Here is a 17690-nt window from a genome sequence, read left to right as displayed (position 1 = left end):
GTGCGTGCTTCTTGTGTGAATCAAGTTAGATTCTGCTATGTCAGCTCCATTTCTATAGCTGCAATGTGCTACTTCCACATAGTTTTATCTAATATATTTGTCTTTTGTTGGTTTGTAAATAAGACAGGCACTGAACTTCTCAGTCAGTTTGCTACTATCTTTAAAGGTTAATTGAACTTTCTTTTTACTTTTGCTAGAGATTCTTGAACTCAGTCATCTGAGGAATTGATTGAAGTATTGAGAAAGTGATTTTATTTGGAACGGTGTTATGATCTGACCCTTTGGACTCTGACTTACATATATTACTGTGTTATATGTAATTTAAAAAAAAAACCTGCCATTAGTCTGCTTTGCAGACGTCATATAGACTCTTATAGACACTTATTAATCAACAACATACATATTTGGAGGCACCAACTGTTTTGCAGCTTGGGTTTATTTTCATTTACTACAATTCATTACTTGCCCATTCTTTGTCCCAAACAGGCAGTTTTGAGGTGTCACATACATAGTACACTTCAAGATAACACAGATAATGCTCTAATAAGTTTAATTTATTGGCTTTTGCTAAATGAATATTTCTTGGTTCATTATGTGTTTTCCATAAAATTTTTTATGACATATATCTCAATGTCATCTGTATAATACACAACAAGGTGCATCCATAATCTCTTTGCATTCATTTTCCAGTGTAATTCACCAAATACATATATATTTCTGATTTATATTATGAACACCTTTGTGTGCCATCCTGTATTTCAAGGTGTGGGGTTTTATTTATTTATTTGTATTGTATTATTAATTTACATAGGGAATCCATAGTGAACATTATTTGTTTATATTTCCAAAAAATATAATACTTTACAGTGCTATAAATAACAATACTTTATAAATGTACAATAGATTATTATTATCATTTATTAATAGGGCTCCAAAACCTTCTGCACCGCGGTACATGGCGGTAGTACAAACAAGGTAGACACTGGTTACATAAGCAAACAAAAGATCACATAGCACAAGTAGAACTGAAAAACGTGGGTAACAAATATAAGCAGTAATACAGGTACAGTAACACTTTATTATGTTGTGCTTCCTCTTTGGTGAGGGAAATAATGGTTTTATGTAGTAATCCTTATATGACAGAGAATTGAAACTGCCTGTGAATAACTATGTTTATCATAGTCCACTATCACATAATGGCCAACTGCTATCAAGCATTAGATTTGGGCTAAAATTGTAGTAAATAATTCATACTTGTCAACTTTTAGGATCTCCCATCCTGGAGACCCAGATGGGAGATCCTGGTGTCAAGCGCTGAGGTGTGGCCGTGCAGAACGCATTATTAGGCCCTGCTGCTCAAATGCTGTGATTCACGGGTATGCTCTTTGACCTTTGAACTGTGGCTCCTGGTCAGGAGCTAAAATGAAGTATAGCGTTCCAGGTGCCAGCAAAGGCAGATTGAAAAACATTCAGCTGCTCGACTGAGGGAGAGCAGCCACATCTTGTGACCTCCTCTGGGCAGTCACAGTGTCAAAGACAATTCAATCAGGGAAGGAGGAGAAGAGAGTGTAGTGTCCTCTCCCTCCGGGCAGGCTCCAGCAGATAAGAGTGGGAGAGGTAAGTAAGGGGCATGTGAGATCTAATGGCATGTGAAGAGGCTAATGGGCATGTAAGGAGGTGTCATGGCATTTGAGAAGAAAGAATGGGTGGATGTATGTTAGCATGTGGGGAGGTTCGATTGGCATGTATGCAGTTTTTGGGAGGTCTGATGGCATGTAAGGGGCATGTGTGGAGGTCTGATGGCATGTATGAGGAATTTGCGTAGATCTGATGGCATGTGTGGAGGTCTGATGGGCATGTGGGGAGCTCTGAGGAGCATCTGGAGAGACCTGTTGGAATGCAGAATGCATTTGTGGAGAGATCTGATGGTAGGTCCAAAGGTCTGATGGGCATTCGGAGAGGTCTGATGGGCATTTGAAGAGGCCTGATGTACATGTGGTAATATGTGACAGGCTTTTCTAGGGGAGTGATCCGATGATATGTGGAGAGGCTGATGGGCATGTAAAGAGGTAAGAAGTATTGTAGACACAGAAGCAGCGGGAGCTATTGTGAAGAGACTGTAAGTTCCCTTTGAACTATCCTCCGCTGGACACCGCAGCGAGGTAAGAGCTGTGCTGATTTGACGATTATTATGAACTTTTGGCAATGTTAGATATTTTCACTTTAGCCTAGCAAGATATTGTAAATTATGTTATATTATCAATGTGTATGTACAGTATGTATGTGCATGTTTACCTTTTATATATGTGTGCATATACACAGCATAAAGTTGGCTCTTCGCAGTACCTATAGATATTTTCCGACTCCTGGTCTCTGACTAGTTGACCACCCCTGTTATACAACCATTAGCCCAGGTGTCCCAATAATAAAGACTCTGGCAACAGATGAAATTAAATTCAATAAAAATGCATCTCCAAGTTATTTAAATAAAACCATTTAGGTAAATAAAACAAATGTTATGAATAAAGCAATAAATACACAAGTCATAATATTTCCCTACAAAAAAAAAATAAAAAATAGAAAACATTTATAGATTTTCCTAGGTGTTCATAAAGAAATGCAACTGTCCTAAGGATGTCATTCTTCATATTCCTTAAACAGCACGGCCTCATAAGAAGAAACATCATTAAGCCATTTTTATCCATCCTCATGCACAGAAAACCGCTACTTCGAGGTTACGTAACATAGCACAGAAAATGATCTATGCTGCATGTACAACAAAAGCCACACAAGCTTTTATTTATTTATATAATATGAGATACTAGTAATAAAGAAAATGGTTGATAACTACTGTCTTGCAAGGAGGTCTGGAAGCTTCAGCCTGGTAACAGGAAAAACAAACACCACTAACAAAAAACTTAAAAATGTACTTAAACTGTGGGATTGTGCTAAAAAAAATTAGATATATTGCAAATTTACATCACATGCATGCAAATATTCAGTAAACTAGGGAAAAGAAGATGAGCACAAAAATGCACTATGTCGGTATATCTGAAGGGGCTGGTTAGGGTGTATTATACATACAAGATGGTTTTATGGGCGGAACAGTGCATCATTGGGCCCCTTTGCAGAATTTGGGTAGGACCCCCCAGGAATTGTAACTTCTATGTTCTCCCCATGTTTGTGTGAGATTCCTCCAAGTGCTCTACATATACACATAGTTATTATAGGTCTGATGTACCATGACTACAGAGAATATATTGGTAAGGAAAAAGTCTATATGTGAAAGCTGACTAGTATTATTCTTTTTGTGAAGTTGGACACGTACTCGGGTCCAGTATAAAGGATGATAATCTATCTGTGTAACAACCTACACCAGGGTCTCCCAAACCCAGTCCTCAGGGCTCTCCAACAGTGCAGGTTTTCCGGATCACATGTGACATAATTAGGACCACCTGTGGATCTGTTACAATGTGTCAGTCAGTAATGAATACACCTGTGCTCCAGCAAGGAGATATGGAAAACCTGCACTGTTAGGGGTCCCTGAGGACTGGGTTTGGGAAACCCTGACCTAGCCTATCGTGTTAAAATAATCTATGTATGGTTTAAAGCAACATTGAAACTATGTGTATAAACATAGTAATGACTTTAAGTCATATAAGTATTCAAAACACTACATAAAGAATTGGGAGTGTTTAACAGCATTGACTAGGCTGTGAAATGGAAAAGAAAATGCTGTGAGACGGTTTCTATGGTGATGGATATAAAACCATGGCACTGTTCTCAGAAACTAATGCTGGACATTTGGAGATCAGTCTTTGGAACCTAGGACAAGTATTGATATTTGAATACAACTTAGCAAATTATGTTGAATCCTGCGTTTGGCGAGTTCTCCCCTACAGGTACTGTTCCGTTGTTTCACAGTATCTTGATTAAAAAAAATTCTGACAAACGTATTGGCACATAGGTTTACCTCAACATGAGTCATGGACTATTAAAAAAAATTATGAAGTGAAATAAATTAATTTATTAATAGGGTGCATTAGCAATATACAATGATTTTCATTATCCCATGCACATATACCAGAGTCATCAAGATATTAGAAAATATTAAATATATAAAATATATACCACTTTTTGAAAAATATCTAAAAACAATAAAAATAGGTGCTACATAAAGCATTGGTTCGCCATCCAAACCAATCCATGTTTTTCAGTGCTTCTCTGTATAGCACCATTCTTAAGCAGGATTGATAAAGATGGAGCACTGTATGTAACTTGTGACCTTTAATGAGTCTTTATTTGGTGTACTGTGGAACTGTGCAAATCAACTGTTTGCATTAGTTTGCCTATATTTTCTGTTATTGAACATATTTTCTTACCGAGTTATTTGGATGGACATAGGACAAAGTAGGATAAAATGATTTTCTGTGAAAAGCACCATACTATGCACTAGTGAAGTGGCTTATTTGTCGAAAACCTATGGGAAGGAGTCATTGAGGCATTTAGTTAATGATCAGTTACTGTACAAAGCCATACAATGAATTGGCAATGTAATGGAGTACAGAGGTAATACTTTACTTTTTAACAAAGCTGCTGTAGAATGTACATTGCCTTCATTGATAATATCTAAAAACAATAGTGGTATTACCTTAAATATGTCCAATGTTCTTCTTAGAAACATTATGCCTTACTATCCTTTATCAATTTGGGGCACAGAAGCCTAAATTTGTGTTATTGCCATAGAATCTCCTATGTAATAAAAATGTTCTATACAGACTACAGATTGAATGATTCAAACATATGAGCACATCCAATGACGTCACAGCGAGCCTATCTGGCATGCTAAGCTTTATCATTTAAACATTTTGTCCTATTGTGGGATGGCCATAAGATTGGTGATAGAAGGGGGAAGGGAGGGGTAGAAGTGAACCAATACATAAAATAAATTAAAATTTTTGGACTTAGCTTTCCTTTAAAACAAGGATTTTCATTTTGGGAGTTTCGTTCCACTTCAGTGGGTTTCAATTTGTGAAAATAAAACTAAAACTTCTGGACGCATTAGTGTGGATTTGGCACCATTCCTAAAATCTGTCTGAGAATTGCATGCAACTTGTCAAATCACGTCGTACATGTTGTTACTACCTGACAATGATGAATTACACCACCTAGTGGACGTGCGAGTATTGTTTTTTAGATCTTAAGCCACAGTTGCTTAGAGTGTTCTATACATGCAAAGGATTTTAACAGAATGCTGTTTGAGTGCTAGGAAAATATTACAGAGCTAGTATGCCTATATACAAAGAGAAACTCTGGCTAGATAGGTTGTTAAAGGCCATCCGTACACACAATACTATATACATAATATTGCGAAAAGGTTCTATTTTACAACCAAGAACGTTGGACAATCCCCCGTCCTCCTTTCTTTTCTCTTTACTTTTGTGATTTTTATATGAAGAAGCGAATAAATAAACTTTAAGTACTTTTTTTCTATTTTATTCTGCTGCTGTGCTGGTTCACATCAATATACATTGAATTTTTGATCATGCACTCTTCTGTCCAGCAGTTCACCCTTTCTTTGCTGGTGCTGTTCCTCTGTGGATTGTTTGTTTTTGATAAAATATGAAAAATAATGTAATTGTATATTATTGTAATTCATGTGTATATTAAATATGTAATAGCTGTGTATTTTTATTAAACATGTCTTAGCTTTATATATAAATAGGAAAATAGTTGTTTTTTTGTTAGCAGCAAATTTGATTCAATATGGTTGCTTGAGTTAGCTGTGCATTTAGATATGGGTCCATAACTGCTCAATTAAGGTATATGGATGTATATTAACTGTGTAATGGTGAGTTGCATGTATTCTTTGAGAGATGGATGTAGATCTGTGTGGCTCACGTTGCACAGACATAAGAAGGAAGTAGATAACCATACAGTGAGTGGACAGTGGTTGATAAAATAGTAATCAATACATCAGTATGAAATTCACAGCTCTTTTAACAAAAGCTTAATAGGTAACGGATACAACAGCTGCATTATTGTGCTATCTGTTTTATTTTTACAACGGCCGTATTACAACACCAGTTATTAAAGTCATATATTGATCAATATTTTAACAAGTGCATAGGTTGCATTCCCTTTCTCATGAACACAGAGCTAAATATCACATCACATGCAGATTGTAAACCAGCTGCCAGTATGTACACTATAGTTCAGTGTTGGCTAACCTGTGACACTCCAGGTGTTGTGAAACTACAAGTCCCAGCATGCTTTGCTAATATATAGCTGCTTATTGCTGGAAGGGTATGCTGGGACTTGTAGTTTCACAACACCTGGAGTGTCACTGGTTAGCCAACACTGCTATAGTTGACTGCTAGAATTACTTTTGCCTCTGTTTCGGAGTGTGTTTTGCAGCATTTTAATTTATGAATAAATGCATTGTAAAATGTATTAATAAAAAGTATTTTCTGGTGTTGAGGTATGATGTTTCAACTTGTTTTTGATGTTTCTTTTTACCTTTAAGAACAAAAATCTGAGATATGAGTTATATATATTGTACAATGCTCAGGAATATGTTGCACCTTCATAAATAATCTTGTATTTATAAAGAGTTGTTAATTTTTTTGGCATCACATACAAATTAAAATTGATATTAAATTATATGTATATAGGAACAATTTTACTATAAGATGCAGATACAACTTAAAGCACAATCCCACATAAGACTTTTTTCTTCTTCTTTAAATAGCAAGTCACATACCTTTTTAAGAATGCATCTTTAAACCATATATGACTGTAGTGTTTGAGGGATATAAATTTTTGCGTGTCTCTCTTTGCCATAATGAAGAATACCTCTCCCTAAATAACTCTCTTTAGTTTTGTAGCATTGTATACCATTTGTATATGTGCTGAGTCCTCATCATCTTTATTATAGTCTTGTTCATCAAACTGATTTTTCAGATATACATTAACAACGTCTGACTTAAGAACCTTTAGCAGCAGTTAGTTTTTGCACACCATGACACAGCAATTGAAAAATAAATTGGGGGAACAAAACCATACCACTCTGTACTAGGTGAAAATGGTCTTCTTGGAAATGGGTGTTACTTAAAGGCAAACATTTCACATGCTCTATGTGATCGCAGAGAGGGGAGGAGGATGTCACAGTGCAGACAGAGCTCAGAGTGGCATTCCAAAGCCTCTCTGCTCGCTACATCATGTGACTGTAGTTGCCATGGTAGTCCAGAATCAAAATCATTAATTGTAGCCTGAAGAATAAAAAAGAAGAGATATTGATAAATACCAACATTCTTAATCACACCTGATTTTGTCAGGGGATTGCTGCTTTAAGAAGGAAACTGCTACGTGTGATTGACTAGATCGCCTAATAGTTTTACTACCTGACTATGATCTATATACCAAAAAACAACTTCAAAAGCAAATGTAATGAATTGTTTTGGTTAATGGTGCATTCATGTAACATAAGGTTACTACAGGGTAACAAGCAGGAGACTATTACATAATCATCCTATGTTTATTAAGCAATAAATACCAACATGATGACCTGAGAGAGTACAAACAGATTGTAAGGTCTCAGATGATATGCACAGGTGTCAGTGACATTGTAGTTAAACTGCCTCTACATCCTGCTTATTGTGGTTCATTCTGCAGTGAATCCTATAGATAATATAGGAAGCACGCACTCTTGGATCTGTCTTTGGGAAGTGAAACAGGAACTCTTGTGCAGTGATTAACCCCACTTGTGGTTTCCTCTACCTAAGAATAGGATTTCACATTGAAACGTACCCGGATGTACCGCTTCCTCTTTCACAATAACAGCAGACAGCTGGGTCTGGCTCAGCCATCTGTCCAGCTATATCCTCCTGGGGACAGTAATCAGACAACGGATAATTATTGATGTGTACATTCTAAGTGCTAGGGAGCCTATAAGCAGCGGAACTTGATCAAGCTAAATGATATGTGTGGGAGGGGGTGGTTTACTGGGGTAAAGATGTTTATCTGCTGAAGTTAGGGTTATGATCCACACTAAAGAATGTGGAAGTGTAGCTCATGTTCAAATATTTACAGGGTAAACACATAAGTGTTAACTGTTTCCCTCTCACAGCCACCGATTGCATGAGCCTGTGATGGTGACATGCTATATGTGTATATCAGGGCAATGTCTAGTGTTATAATTAACTTGTGCTGTAGTCTGATTACAGAACACGTGGAAGGTACTCGGCTGGTTTCCTGTTTACAGCAGCCAGAAGGGCCAGTCGTTCACCCTATACGGTAAAAGGGGCTTTGAATAATGCTCTCGGGACCCCCTGCTCAGCTTAGACTTTCCAGCTGTCATTTCCCCCGTCCTCATAGACCTTCCTAGGAGCACACTGCACAATGACTTACACTGACCACCAGTCCTATTATTTGTACTATTAAACCTTATTTTAGCCAATGTCTGGGTTCATGAGCAATCAGTCGATGGTGTTTTTTTGAATGATTCTCTGTCCTGAAATGGAGTAAGTAACATAATGGTAAATAATTGTATTTGGTAACATTTAATACAATAATTGCATGTACTATATTTAGTTCACATTGTCTGGACAAACATTATAAATCAGGCCAAATCCATAACAATGAATAATAAAATCAGTCAGTGGTGCGAACATCAACATCATCCAGCAGACAAACATGATTCGACTCTCCATTGTGTATTAAATTACTGCCTGACTGCGTCTATATACAGACATTAATGCTTTGTATTATGTACAGACGCTAGTGATTAACTCTATTTATTCGCTTTCTTAATAGGGAGGTTGGAGGCAAGCGGTGGCTCTTAATGGGGTTAATTAGCATGTGGCACTTTGATCCAAGGAAATGAGAAGGGCAAGGTAACATGGGCTCTCCTTCCGCACAGCCCCAGGCAATGTGTGGACATTAGGGACACACCTCTGTCTCTCACCAGGGGGGCTATTATTGCTGACAGGCACGGGATCCAGCACATAGACAGGCAGATATGTTTTGCAATGCCCGTTGTTCTCCAGATGGACAGACACACTTAACACTCTACTGCCTGGAACACGGATTAAATGCAAATACAGGGGATTAATCCCCACTCAGTCCAGACTGGAAGGTAAATGCGATAAGGATAAATGTTCCTTATCTACAGGAAACGTCACGCACACTTCCCCCTTCCCCTCCCTGCGGGGACAGATCGCGACATGGCGAGCGCAGGATCTCCCATCCAACAAGTGCAGACACATCAACACAAACACAGCTAGAAGGCTCTGTTACACGCAGGCTGAGTCTCTCTATTACGTCCTAGTAATGCTTGGAGAGAACTCGGGGAATAACAGTGATATAGCAGCCTAACCGCGGCCATAGGTCGGGAAGCGCACTGGACCCTCAGCCCATGTGGGCTCCCCGAGCGCAGCGCACTAAATACACCTTGCAGTCCCCTCTCCGCTTCCAGGCTCCAGGACGCGCCACTGCAGCGAGCGCGCCCTCTACCCTCAGCCAATCAGAGGCGGCGGGGCAGCTCCACATTCTGTTTTTTTCCCTTCACTCTCCGCAGCCAGCCAATGAGAGCGCCCTCCTTGAACAAACCCAGTGTTCCAGGAATCCATTCATTCAGAGGCAGAAGAGCGCGAGGCGTGGAAGGTTGTGTGTGTGGGGGGAGCTGTGAGTGATTGCTGCAGGCTGACACCCTCATTCATCACCATTATTCTCTGCCAGTGCCTCTTATCTGCAGTCTCTTTCCACACTGGAGTATCTGAGAGGCGTTCACACGCCAACCTGGGGATTATTGTTTTCTAAGGGAACTGCATTGTGATGTTTAGTTATGTGCAGTAGTAGATTGGTGTTTTGCTAAAAGAAAAGCAATCGTTGGATTTTACTTGGCGAGGGAAAAAAGGGAGTTAAAGAAGTGTCGCAGCCCTGAGTCCTCCCTCTGCAGCCTCCTCCCATCGCATGCAGCAACACGGAACCCTGTGCAACGCTGACAAGGACTTGCAGCAGTGCCTGTTGGATCGTCTCTACCGATGCACGTTGACAGACATTGATGTGCACTGTGAATTTCCGATCCTGCTTAAAGTTTAAGGCTCACAAATGCCTTGTGGCTACTGATTGTCATCTAAGAAACGGGAATCCGTGGATCTATTTACCGTTCTGTCATTGATCTTTGTCATCTGCTTGTGTACAGTGATACCTGGAAATTATTTAGATTGTAGTAGTATGACACGCCTCATGTCCCATGCTTAATAATCATAGCGCCGCTTGGATCTGGTGCAGTGCTGCTTTACATGGGATTGTGTTTGGATCCTGCTTGCAACTAGGTAAGTTTCTGCTCTTTTGTGGTTGTACTAAAGCGCTTGTATCGTGGTAGCAGCATCTGAAAACATCTGTGCAAATGCACGTGTTATAATCTTGATCACACCAAGCAGGTGCGATTATTTGTGCAAGGCCACACGGGCTGTTCTGTGCAGATCAACAGGTGTTCATAAGAGAACTATCCCATGGGGTCTCAGGAAGGTGACAAGAGCCGTCTCTCAATGCAGAACTCGTAAAACGCATGCAGAAGGGATGCATTTAAAATAAAGCAACCCCGTTGCGTGCATTGGTAGTACTCGTGTTGCCTTTAAGGGTCTATCATGATGATCACCTTCTGTTTTACCTTTCCACTTATAGAAGGATTTGCATTAGTTGTGCATGTAGTCTGTGTGCAGAGAGTGTGTTTATCATGAGGTTGTAACACCTTGCACATGATGCCCGTGCAGTAAGTAGGGGTGTGTTCTGCATTAGGGCACAAGGAGTGGATAAGACAAGACAGGGCACTGCATCTGGATGAGTGGAAAGTCCGCCCCCCTGCGGTCATGTTCACCTTTCCCCCCTCCTCTTCACAGCAAGGGTTTGTTTTCATTCATAACTTTTTCCTTCCTCTCCGTCTCCCCCATCCCTCCTCTATTGGCACTTCTCCCCCCACCGTTCTTATCCTACTTTCCTCCCCGATTGTACGATTGCCCTGGTCTGAATCACAATCATTACAGGGGGAAAAAAAACCAAAAGTTCACATATCCCTTTTAGCCATCTGTAAGCTATTGGGATGCAGAGCTTTCAACTGGTATCAGATCTTCTTGATTTCTCTCTGGATCTGGCTGTTTTAGCACACGGGGTATATACTTTGTAGAACTGTACAGCGTAAGCGTAGAAGATAAAATATATAACATCTCTTATGGTTGATAGAAGTTTAAGTATATAAAGTAAAGGAACCTCGAATGTTTTCAAGCTATTAAATGTTTTCCTTATCTTTAAGAACAATTGAATGCAGTTTCCGTATTCTGCTTTTGTACGTTTATTACACTTTTCATTTTGGTGCCTGGAGCATTATTTGCAAATCCCTGATACGTTTTTAAAATTACTTTTAAGAGTAATTTATTTAAATCTTAAATAATTTATAATGCTTTTGGCTATATTTTTTTAAATAAAATTTAAGGGAACGTGTTTAAATAGTTCTACTTGTACTAATATGTAATTATGAGCAAATACACAGGCTATTTCCCAGATATTTTAAATACTGATGTTAATTTGTTATATGCTGCTAAGTACTACTTATACAATACATTGTTTCAAACCCTATAAATCTCTTTATCTGACACTTATTTGACATCTGCAAGCTTTACTTTATTATGGGCTAGTTGGATCTTGCAGTGCTGGAGATCCTTTCTACTGGGAAAAAAAAATAAACTTTTCATTTAGAGCCACTAAACAAAAGTGTATCCATTTGATACATGTATATTGTGTTTAGTGATTTATTTATTTTTTATGGTATTTAACCATTTTCTGCTCGCTTTTACTGTTTTACATTTTTGTTTAAGAATTGATTTTCATCTTTTTCTTTTTTTTTTAGGTTTTCAGATGCATGCCAAGTTCACATTGAATGCCAGAAGTCGAGATCACTACAGATGGAGCTACAAAGTCAACATGGCACAAGCGGTTCATTAGTTGTCATCCAGCAGCCTTCTTTAGACAGCAGGCAACGGTTGGAATATGAGCGGGAGGTTCAACCAGCAACTATCTTGTCTTTGGACCAGATTAAAGCTCTCCGGAGCAGGAACGAGTACACAGAGGGTCCATCCATGGTGAGGAAACATGGGCCAAAAACTGCACCCAGGCACAGTAAACAGGAGAGGACTCATGAAATCATACCAGTTAATGTGAATAATAACAATGAGCACAGACCCCCTCACTTGGCTCACACAGGACATGTGTACATTGCAAGGGCTCCTGTGCTCAGTAGGTCCACCAGCACAGGCAGTGCTGCAAGTTCTGGAAGCGCAAATAGTGCCTCTTCTGAACAAGAACTTTTGGGACAATCGCCACCACCCAGGAATAGCTCCGGGCACAGGACGGACAGGGTAGTTCGAATGCAACCCAAGGCGTCTGCGTTGGTAGTAGATGACCTAAAGAGCTCTTTAAAATTGGACTCAACACAGCACAGGTTTATTTGTGAACAGTGTGGAAAGTGCAAGTGCACAGACTGCACGGCACCAAGGACCCTACCGTCATGTCTGGCTTGCAATCGTCAGTGTCTCTGCTCTGCCGAAAGCATGGTGGAATACAGCACTTGCATGTGCCTGGTAAAAGCGGCTTTCTACCACTGTTCAAATGACGATGAGGGAGACTCCTATGCGGATAACCCTTGCTCTTGCTCACAGTCTCACTGCTGCTCTAGATACTTATGCATGGGAGCTATGTCTGTGTTTTTACCCTGCTTGCTCTGCTACCCTCCTGCCAAGGGGTGCCTGAAACTGTGTCGTGGTTGTTATGACAGAGTAAACCGCCCAGGTTGCAGATGTAAGAACTCAAATACTGTGTATTGCAAACTGGATGGGGTTCCTCGCGGCCAGGGCAAGCCCTCCTGATTCTAATAGAGGGATTTTCCTTTCCAACATATGGATCCATTCGTTGCATAGGTTATACATATATACATATGTTTTCATAAGTACCTCTATTACCCCTTTTAATGTCCTTTATTCATCCTTTGCCAGAATTCTACCGTAACTGGTTTAGATGCATTGTTGGCTTAGGCATGTGCACATTATTACCATGTTTTGTGTTGAGGAATGATGCCGAAACCTACACCAGTTTCTTCTATAGTGGATCAGTTTATCAGAATTAACACAAGGTTAAGTTTAGTTATATCTTAACTTTTGGTGGCCAAAAAGTGCATTTTTTTTTTTCTTCCAAAATTAACACCCTTTGCCCATCTGTGAAAATACTGAATTGCTATTTTAAGGGTTGCAAGAACTGCATTCCTATAAAGTCCTGCAAATTGCAGAAAGTTACTATTCATGGTTTTGGGGTCCGTTCAGTATGCCAGCCTCTAATGAGTTAATATACGTTGACTCCCACCCCCTCTTTTTTGTTTGTATATTGGCTTCAGACACACTAGTCTATGTTGAAGGACATCTATTTAAATCCAACCCAGCCTCCAATTTGCCTTATCTTGTTTCTGTTACTAATGTGTTATTTTCAGGTGCCAGAAAATTCAGTAGCCTTAACGAAATAAGCTCTTTCCCCCGGGGAACCAATATTTTGTGTTTCCTAGTGGTGACCTGTTTTCCTCTGTGTTTCTTATAAAAAAAATTTTTTTTTTTTTTTTTTTTTTAAAAGTGTTCTGTGTTTTTAATTGCCTTAGCCACAGTCTGGCTTTTTGTATATTTTATGTATAAATCACAAAATTGAATATTGCCTATTTTTAAGACAAAAGTCTGTTAAAACTTTTTTATTGTAAAGAATATTTATTATGTGAATCTATTATTTTATGATATTTATTTCAAAGACTGTTGAAAATTTACGTCTGAATTATAACAAAGTATCAATACTTAAAGAAAAATAAGGGTGACACAAAATAAAATACATATGTTAACTATAATGCAGAAAATATAATTATTAATTAATATGTGTCTGTTATTTCTTTATTTTGTCAGAATTCAATATCCACACCATTATGGTCTGTTCCACTTTGTAGCATATATTTCAGAATAATTTTTTTTTTTTATTTAATTAAAATTGTATTTTAACTTTTTTACATGTTTTTTGCTTTTTTTCATGTATTCTAATTCCCTTGTTGACAAACACTGCTTTGGTTGTGGCAACTTCTCAGTAACCAGACCCTAAAAAATCCCTTCTATTGCAAGCAATCAGCCATTAGCGATGGATCTGAACGGAGTTCTATAAAGAAAGCAACTTTGATTGGATAAGAGCTTTTTAGACTTTGTTTTAGTAATTAACCAATAAGTGTTGCATTTGATGATCTAGTTAGACCTACTTTAGCAAGGTGCCCCATAGCCTTCTGAGGCACACATTGATATATTGTTGCAGCTGTGCCCAGGGTACATAGACATGGTTTTTAAACTCCTGTTTGTGTAATGCTAAGAATGCGTGCTATCCACACTGAGAGGAAGAAAAATGCCATTCTTCACTCTAGAAGTGGGAAGTTGTACTTATGTAAAGATGACATTCTGACCTTGGAGTGTTTTTCAGGTAATTTAATATTTGGTATGTATGAAACATTCTTTCAGGGCTTTTCTGATTCTAGATTATGATGGCAATTGTAGTTTTGCATTGAAAGTGAGATTTGTTTTCATTTATTATTGCGTTGGTGGATGTAAACAGTTACATTTGATTGGCTAGTGGTTGCATTATTTATTTTTAAAGGTGCTCTCAAAACACTTTAAACAATCAAAGTAAATTCTTGCATTCGATCTGGGTAACGTTTTGTTATTGTAAACTCCTATAGTTTCATAACCACAAATATTTTTTGTGAAAAGATTGGTAATGATAAAAGGGGGTTTTAGTGCCAGATATCTGCCAGACTATGTGCCTTTTAAATAAATGTACATGCCAGGAGAGGATATCCAGACAATTACCGTGAAAATGCTTCCTGATGTATGTGTGGAAGGAGGGAACATGGGTTTAAAATATAGGTCGCTGCCAGTAATTCTACCAAATGTTATAATTTCAATGGGTTCATTTGCCTTGCCATTGAATTTCCAGGAAGAAAGAACTGACTACACAAGTTCAGATAGCTGCTTGTAGTGGACTGTTTTTGTTTATGGTAGAATGTTATGGTAATTCTGATGTCTACAATGTAGTCTGACCTAGTTCTCACTCTTATAATGTATAAGGAAGATTTAGCTTTGGGAAAATGGCACCTTTACATAATAGAAAATAAAGGTGGAAGCCTCAATGACATTGAAGCTTAATAAAGCATAAAGTAATATCAATATCCAAAAGCGCAACAAAATAATGTCCAATATGTTTTTGCCTCTGCTTAGTAGTCCTTTCTCTTGCTGCTAAACAATTTCTGGATTTGTTGATTCTGTGAGTTGGGTGGAGCTGGTTTGTATCAGATTTCACAAGCTTGAACTTTTCTTTAGGAGTGGAGAGGAGATCAAACTTCTGCACAAACTTCTGACATGTCTTTCCAGACGACACACTTATTTTTAGCCCAGTTTTCAGATCAAGTCGTAAGTCTGCAACTTTTTCACAGGGGAAACAAAAACAAAACAAATAAAAAAAACAAAAACAAAACAGGAACTATGTTTCACAAATACATAACAATTCCTGGCTCTGGATCTACTCTGGGAAGATTTGTGAGAGGACGTATTGCAGGAATCTGTTCGTGCGAGACCCAACTTGCTCAGGAGAGCTGGATTTGTATGAAACCTGCATTTCTAAATCATCTCTTTTATGTTAGAAGCAGACAACTGCACTGGGCGAGTGTAGTTTCTATTTTGGTGTAAAATGTATTTAGTATAAGTTATATAAAATACAATACTACTATATTATAATAAAGACTACCTTTGTGTAAAGGAATTTCTATAGATTGCTAATAGCAATAGCTAGTGTCACAAAATTGTAATGAATTGTATGTCATAGGTTGTATTTAAGACATTACTCATTGTATTTAACACTGACATATGAATGCTGTGATTTTACTTTTCTAATCCCTATTGCAGCCTATTTCCAAACAATTCTGTGTTTTCTAGAAGTCTTTAACTTTAAACTTTAGTAGAATTTAAACACTTGAGCCACATAGATTAAAGCACAACCAAAATGGTTGGGTAGTTATTGTTTGTAGCCTGCGGCTGCTAGTTGTTCTCTGATTAAAGGTTCTGTAGGGCAACAAAATACTTCAGGAACAGCATTTTGCAATTATTCAAATCTGCATATTTTATAACAAAAATGTTTTGCAGCTGTATTATAATAGGAGACAGGGGCACCATGCAGGAGACAGCTAAGGAATAGACTTATTTTTCTCTTGATTTTTTTTTTTTTTTTTTTTTTTTTTTGGGCTGGTTGGTCTGTATCAGGTGCCTATCAATTGATAATTTAAACTGAACTAGGTTGTTTGGTACATAAAATGCTGAGTAGTCTCTCATAGGCCTCTCACTGGCAGCCAAAATAAACTATTGGATGGTATTTATGGGCTTAGCAAACATCCCATTAAAAGTGTCCTGGTTTTATGGAAAAACAAACAGCAAAACTCCAAACATACTTAATCATCTTTATATACACCAACACACTCATAGGAAGCTATTTGTAATTAATTACATGCTGGCTTAAAAGGAAGTATTTATAACACATCTGTAGAGTCTGGGCAAAACAAGTTGAATAAATTAACCTTGGTAGGTGTGTTCCCACGCATTTTGTTGCAGTTTCTATGATATATGATCAAGATATCTTGTGAAGCCAGAGTACATTCTATAGATGCCATCCTTGCTTCTTCCTGTTGCTCTTTCAAAAATCCAGCAGTTGTCTGTTCATTGAAGCTGATTCTAGTCCCACCCTCCTGAATCTAGTTTACACATGCAGGAGAGGCAAAAAAAAAAAAAAAGAATTGCCACTCACACCCTACTGAAACTTGCTTGTGAAGGTTCTTGTTTTCTTGAAAGGCTACAAATCGTTTACAACATAATTTTTCTGAAGTTGCAGTATGACATCGGTGCTAGTTTACACTGGTGATTTCTAACTGCAATCTACCAAAATCTTGTACAACCTGTCTGCTAAAATGAAATCACTGGAAGGACTTATTGACCCTGCAGTTGTATTCTCAGCCAGAAGAAAAATACATGTACTACACACAAAAATCAGCAGTGTAGCCCTAGTTAAACAACTTTAATTAACAATGTTTGCAGTTCAATGAGGAAGGATCTGAGCTCACTGGTCTTTATACACAGTGGTGTTTACAAGTTAACGCAAATAAACAACACTGCATTTATGTATGCGCTTAGATATGAGTTCCAGCTGCGGGTTTTGGAAGTATCTGGATGTATCTCCCCACTTCAATAGAAGGATGTATTGAACATTTGCTGATTGGTACAGCTTGATTTATGTAAGAGCAACACATCTTTGATCAATATTTTTTTTCCCAATATCACTAAGTATTCTATGGCAGATTAGTTTATTGTCCATGTTTCAAAACTGTAACTGTCACCAAACATCAATAAAGTGACCTTAGCTAGGACATTTGTAGCTAACCCCCCCCCCCGGGGCAAATGCAGGATTTGTAGAGGGGGGTTTTCACGGCACCAGTGGGCGTGACTAGCATGCATGGGGGTGTAGCTATAATATTAGACAGTGCTTGGCTGCTCTCCAACTCTTCCTATCCCTATAATATACAT

At 38.3% G+C, this 17690-nt stretch overlaps 1 protein-coding gene across 2 annotated transcripts; it reads left to right on the top strand.

The window, feature by feature from the left end:
- The first annotated feature begins 9624 nt into the window (after positions 1-9624).
- SPRY1 (sprouty RTK signaling antagonist 1) lies at positions 9625-14038 on the top strand. 2 transcript variants are annotated; one of them, XM_075200085.1, is made up of 2 exons: positions 9625-10337; positions 11909-14038. In XM_075200085.1, exon 2 carries the CDS (start codon positions 11964-11966, stop codon positions 12921-12923), a length of 960 nt encoding a protein of 319 aa, XP_075056186.1. In that variant the 5' UTR covers positions 9625-10337; positions 11909-11963; the 3' UTR covers positions 12924-14038. The 2 variants fall into 2 exon arrangements, with proteins under 2 accessions (XP_075056186.1, XP_075056195.1); XM_075200094.1 differs by lacking the exon at positions 9625-10337 and adding an exon at positions 10393-11173.
- Positions 14039-17690: the final 3652 nt, after the last annotated feature.

The sequence above is a fragment of the Mixophyes fleayi genome, chromosome 1 (assembly GCF_038048845.1).
Source record: "Mixophyes fleayi isolate aMixFle1 chromosome 1, aMixFle1.hap1, whole genome shotgun sequence".
NCBI lineage: Eukaryota > Metazoa > Chordata > Amphibia > Anura > Limnodynastidae > Mixophyes > Mixophyes fleayi.
The sequence above is the reverse complement of the archived record's forward strand: the minus strand, read 5'-3'. Positions and strand labels throughout refer to the sequence as shown.

Bases quoted from the DNA above. Each gene is read 5' to 3' on its own strand.
- SPRY1 (XM_075200085.1), top strand. From the start codon at position 11,964: ATGGAGCTACAAAGTCAACATGGCACAAGCGGTTCATTAGTTGTCATC.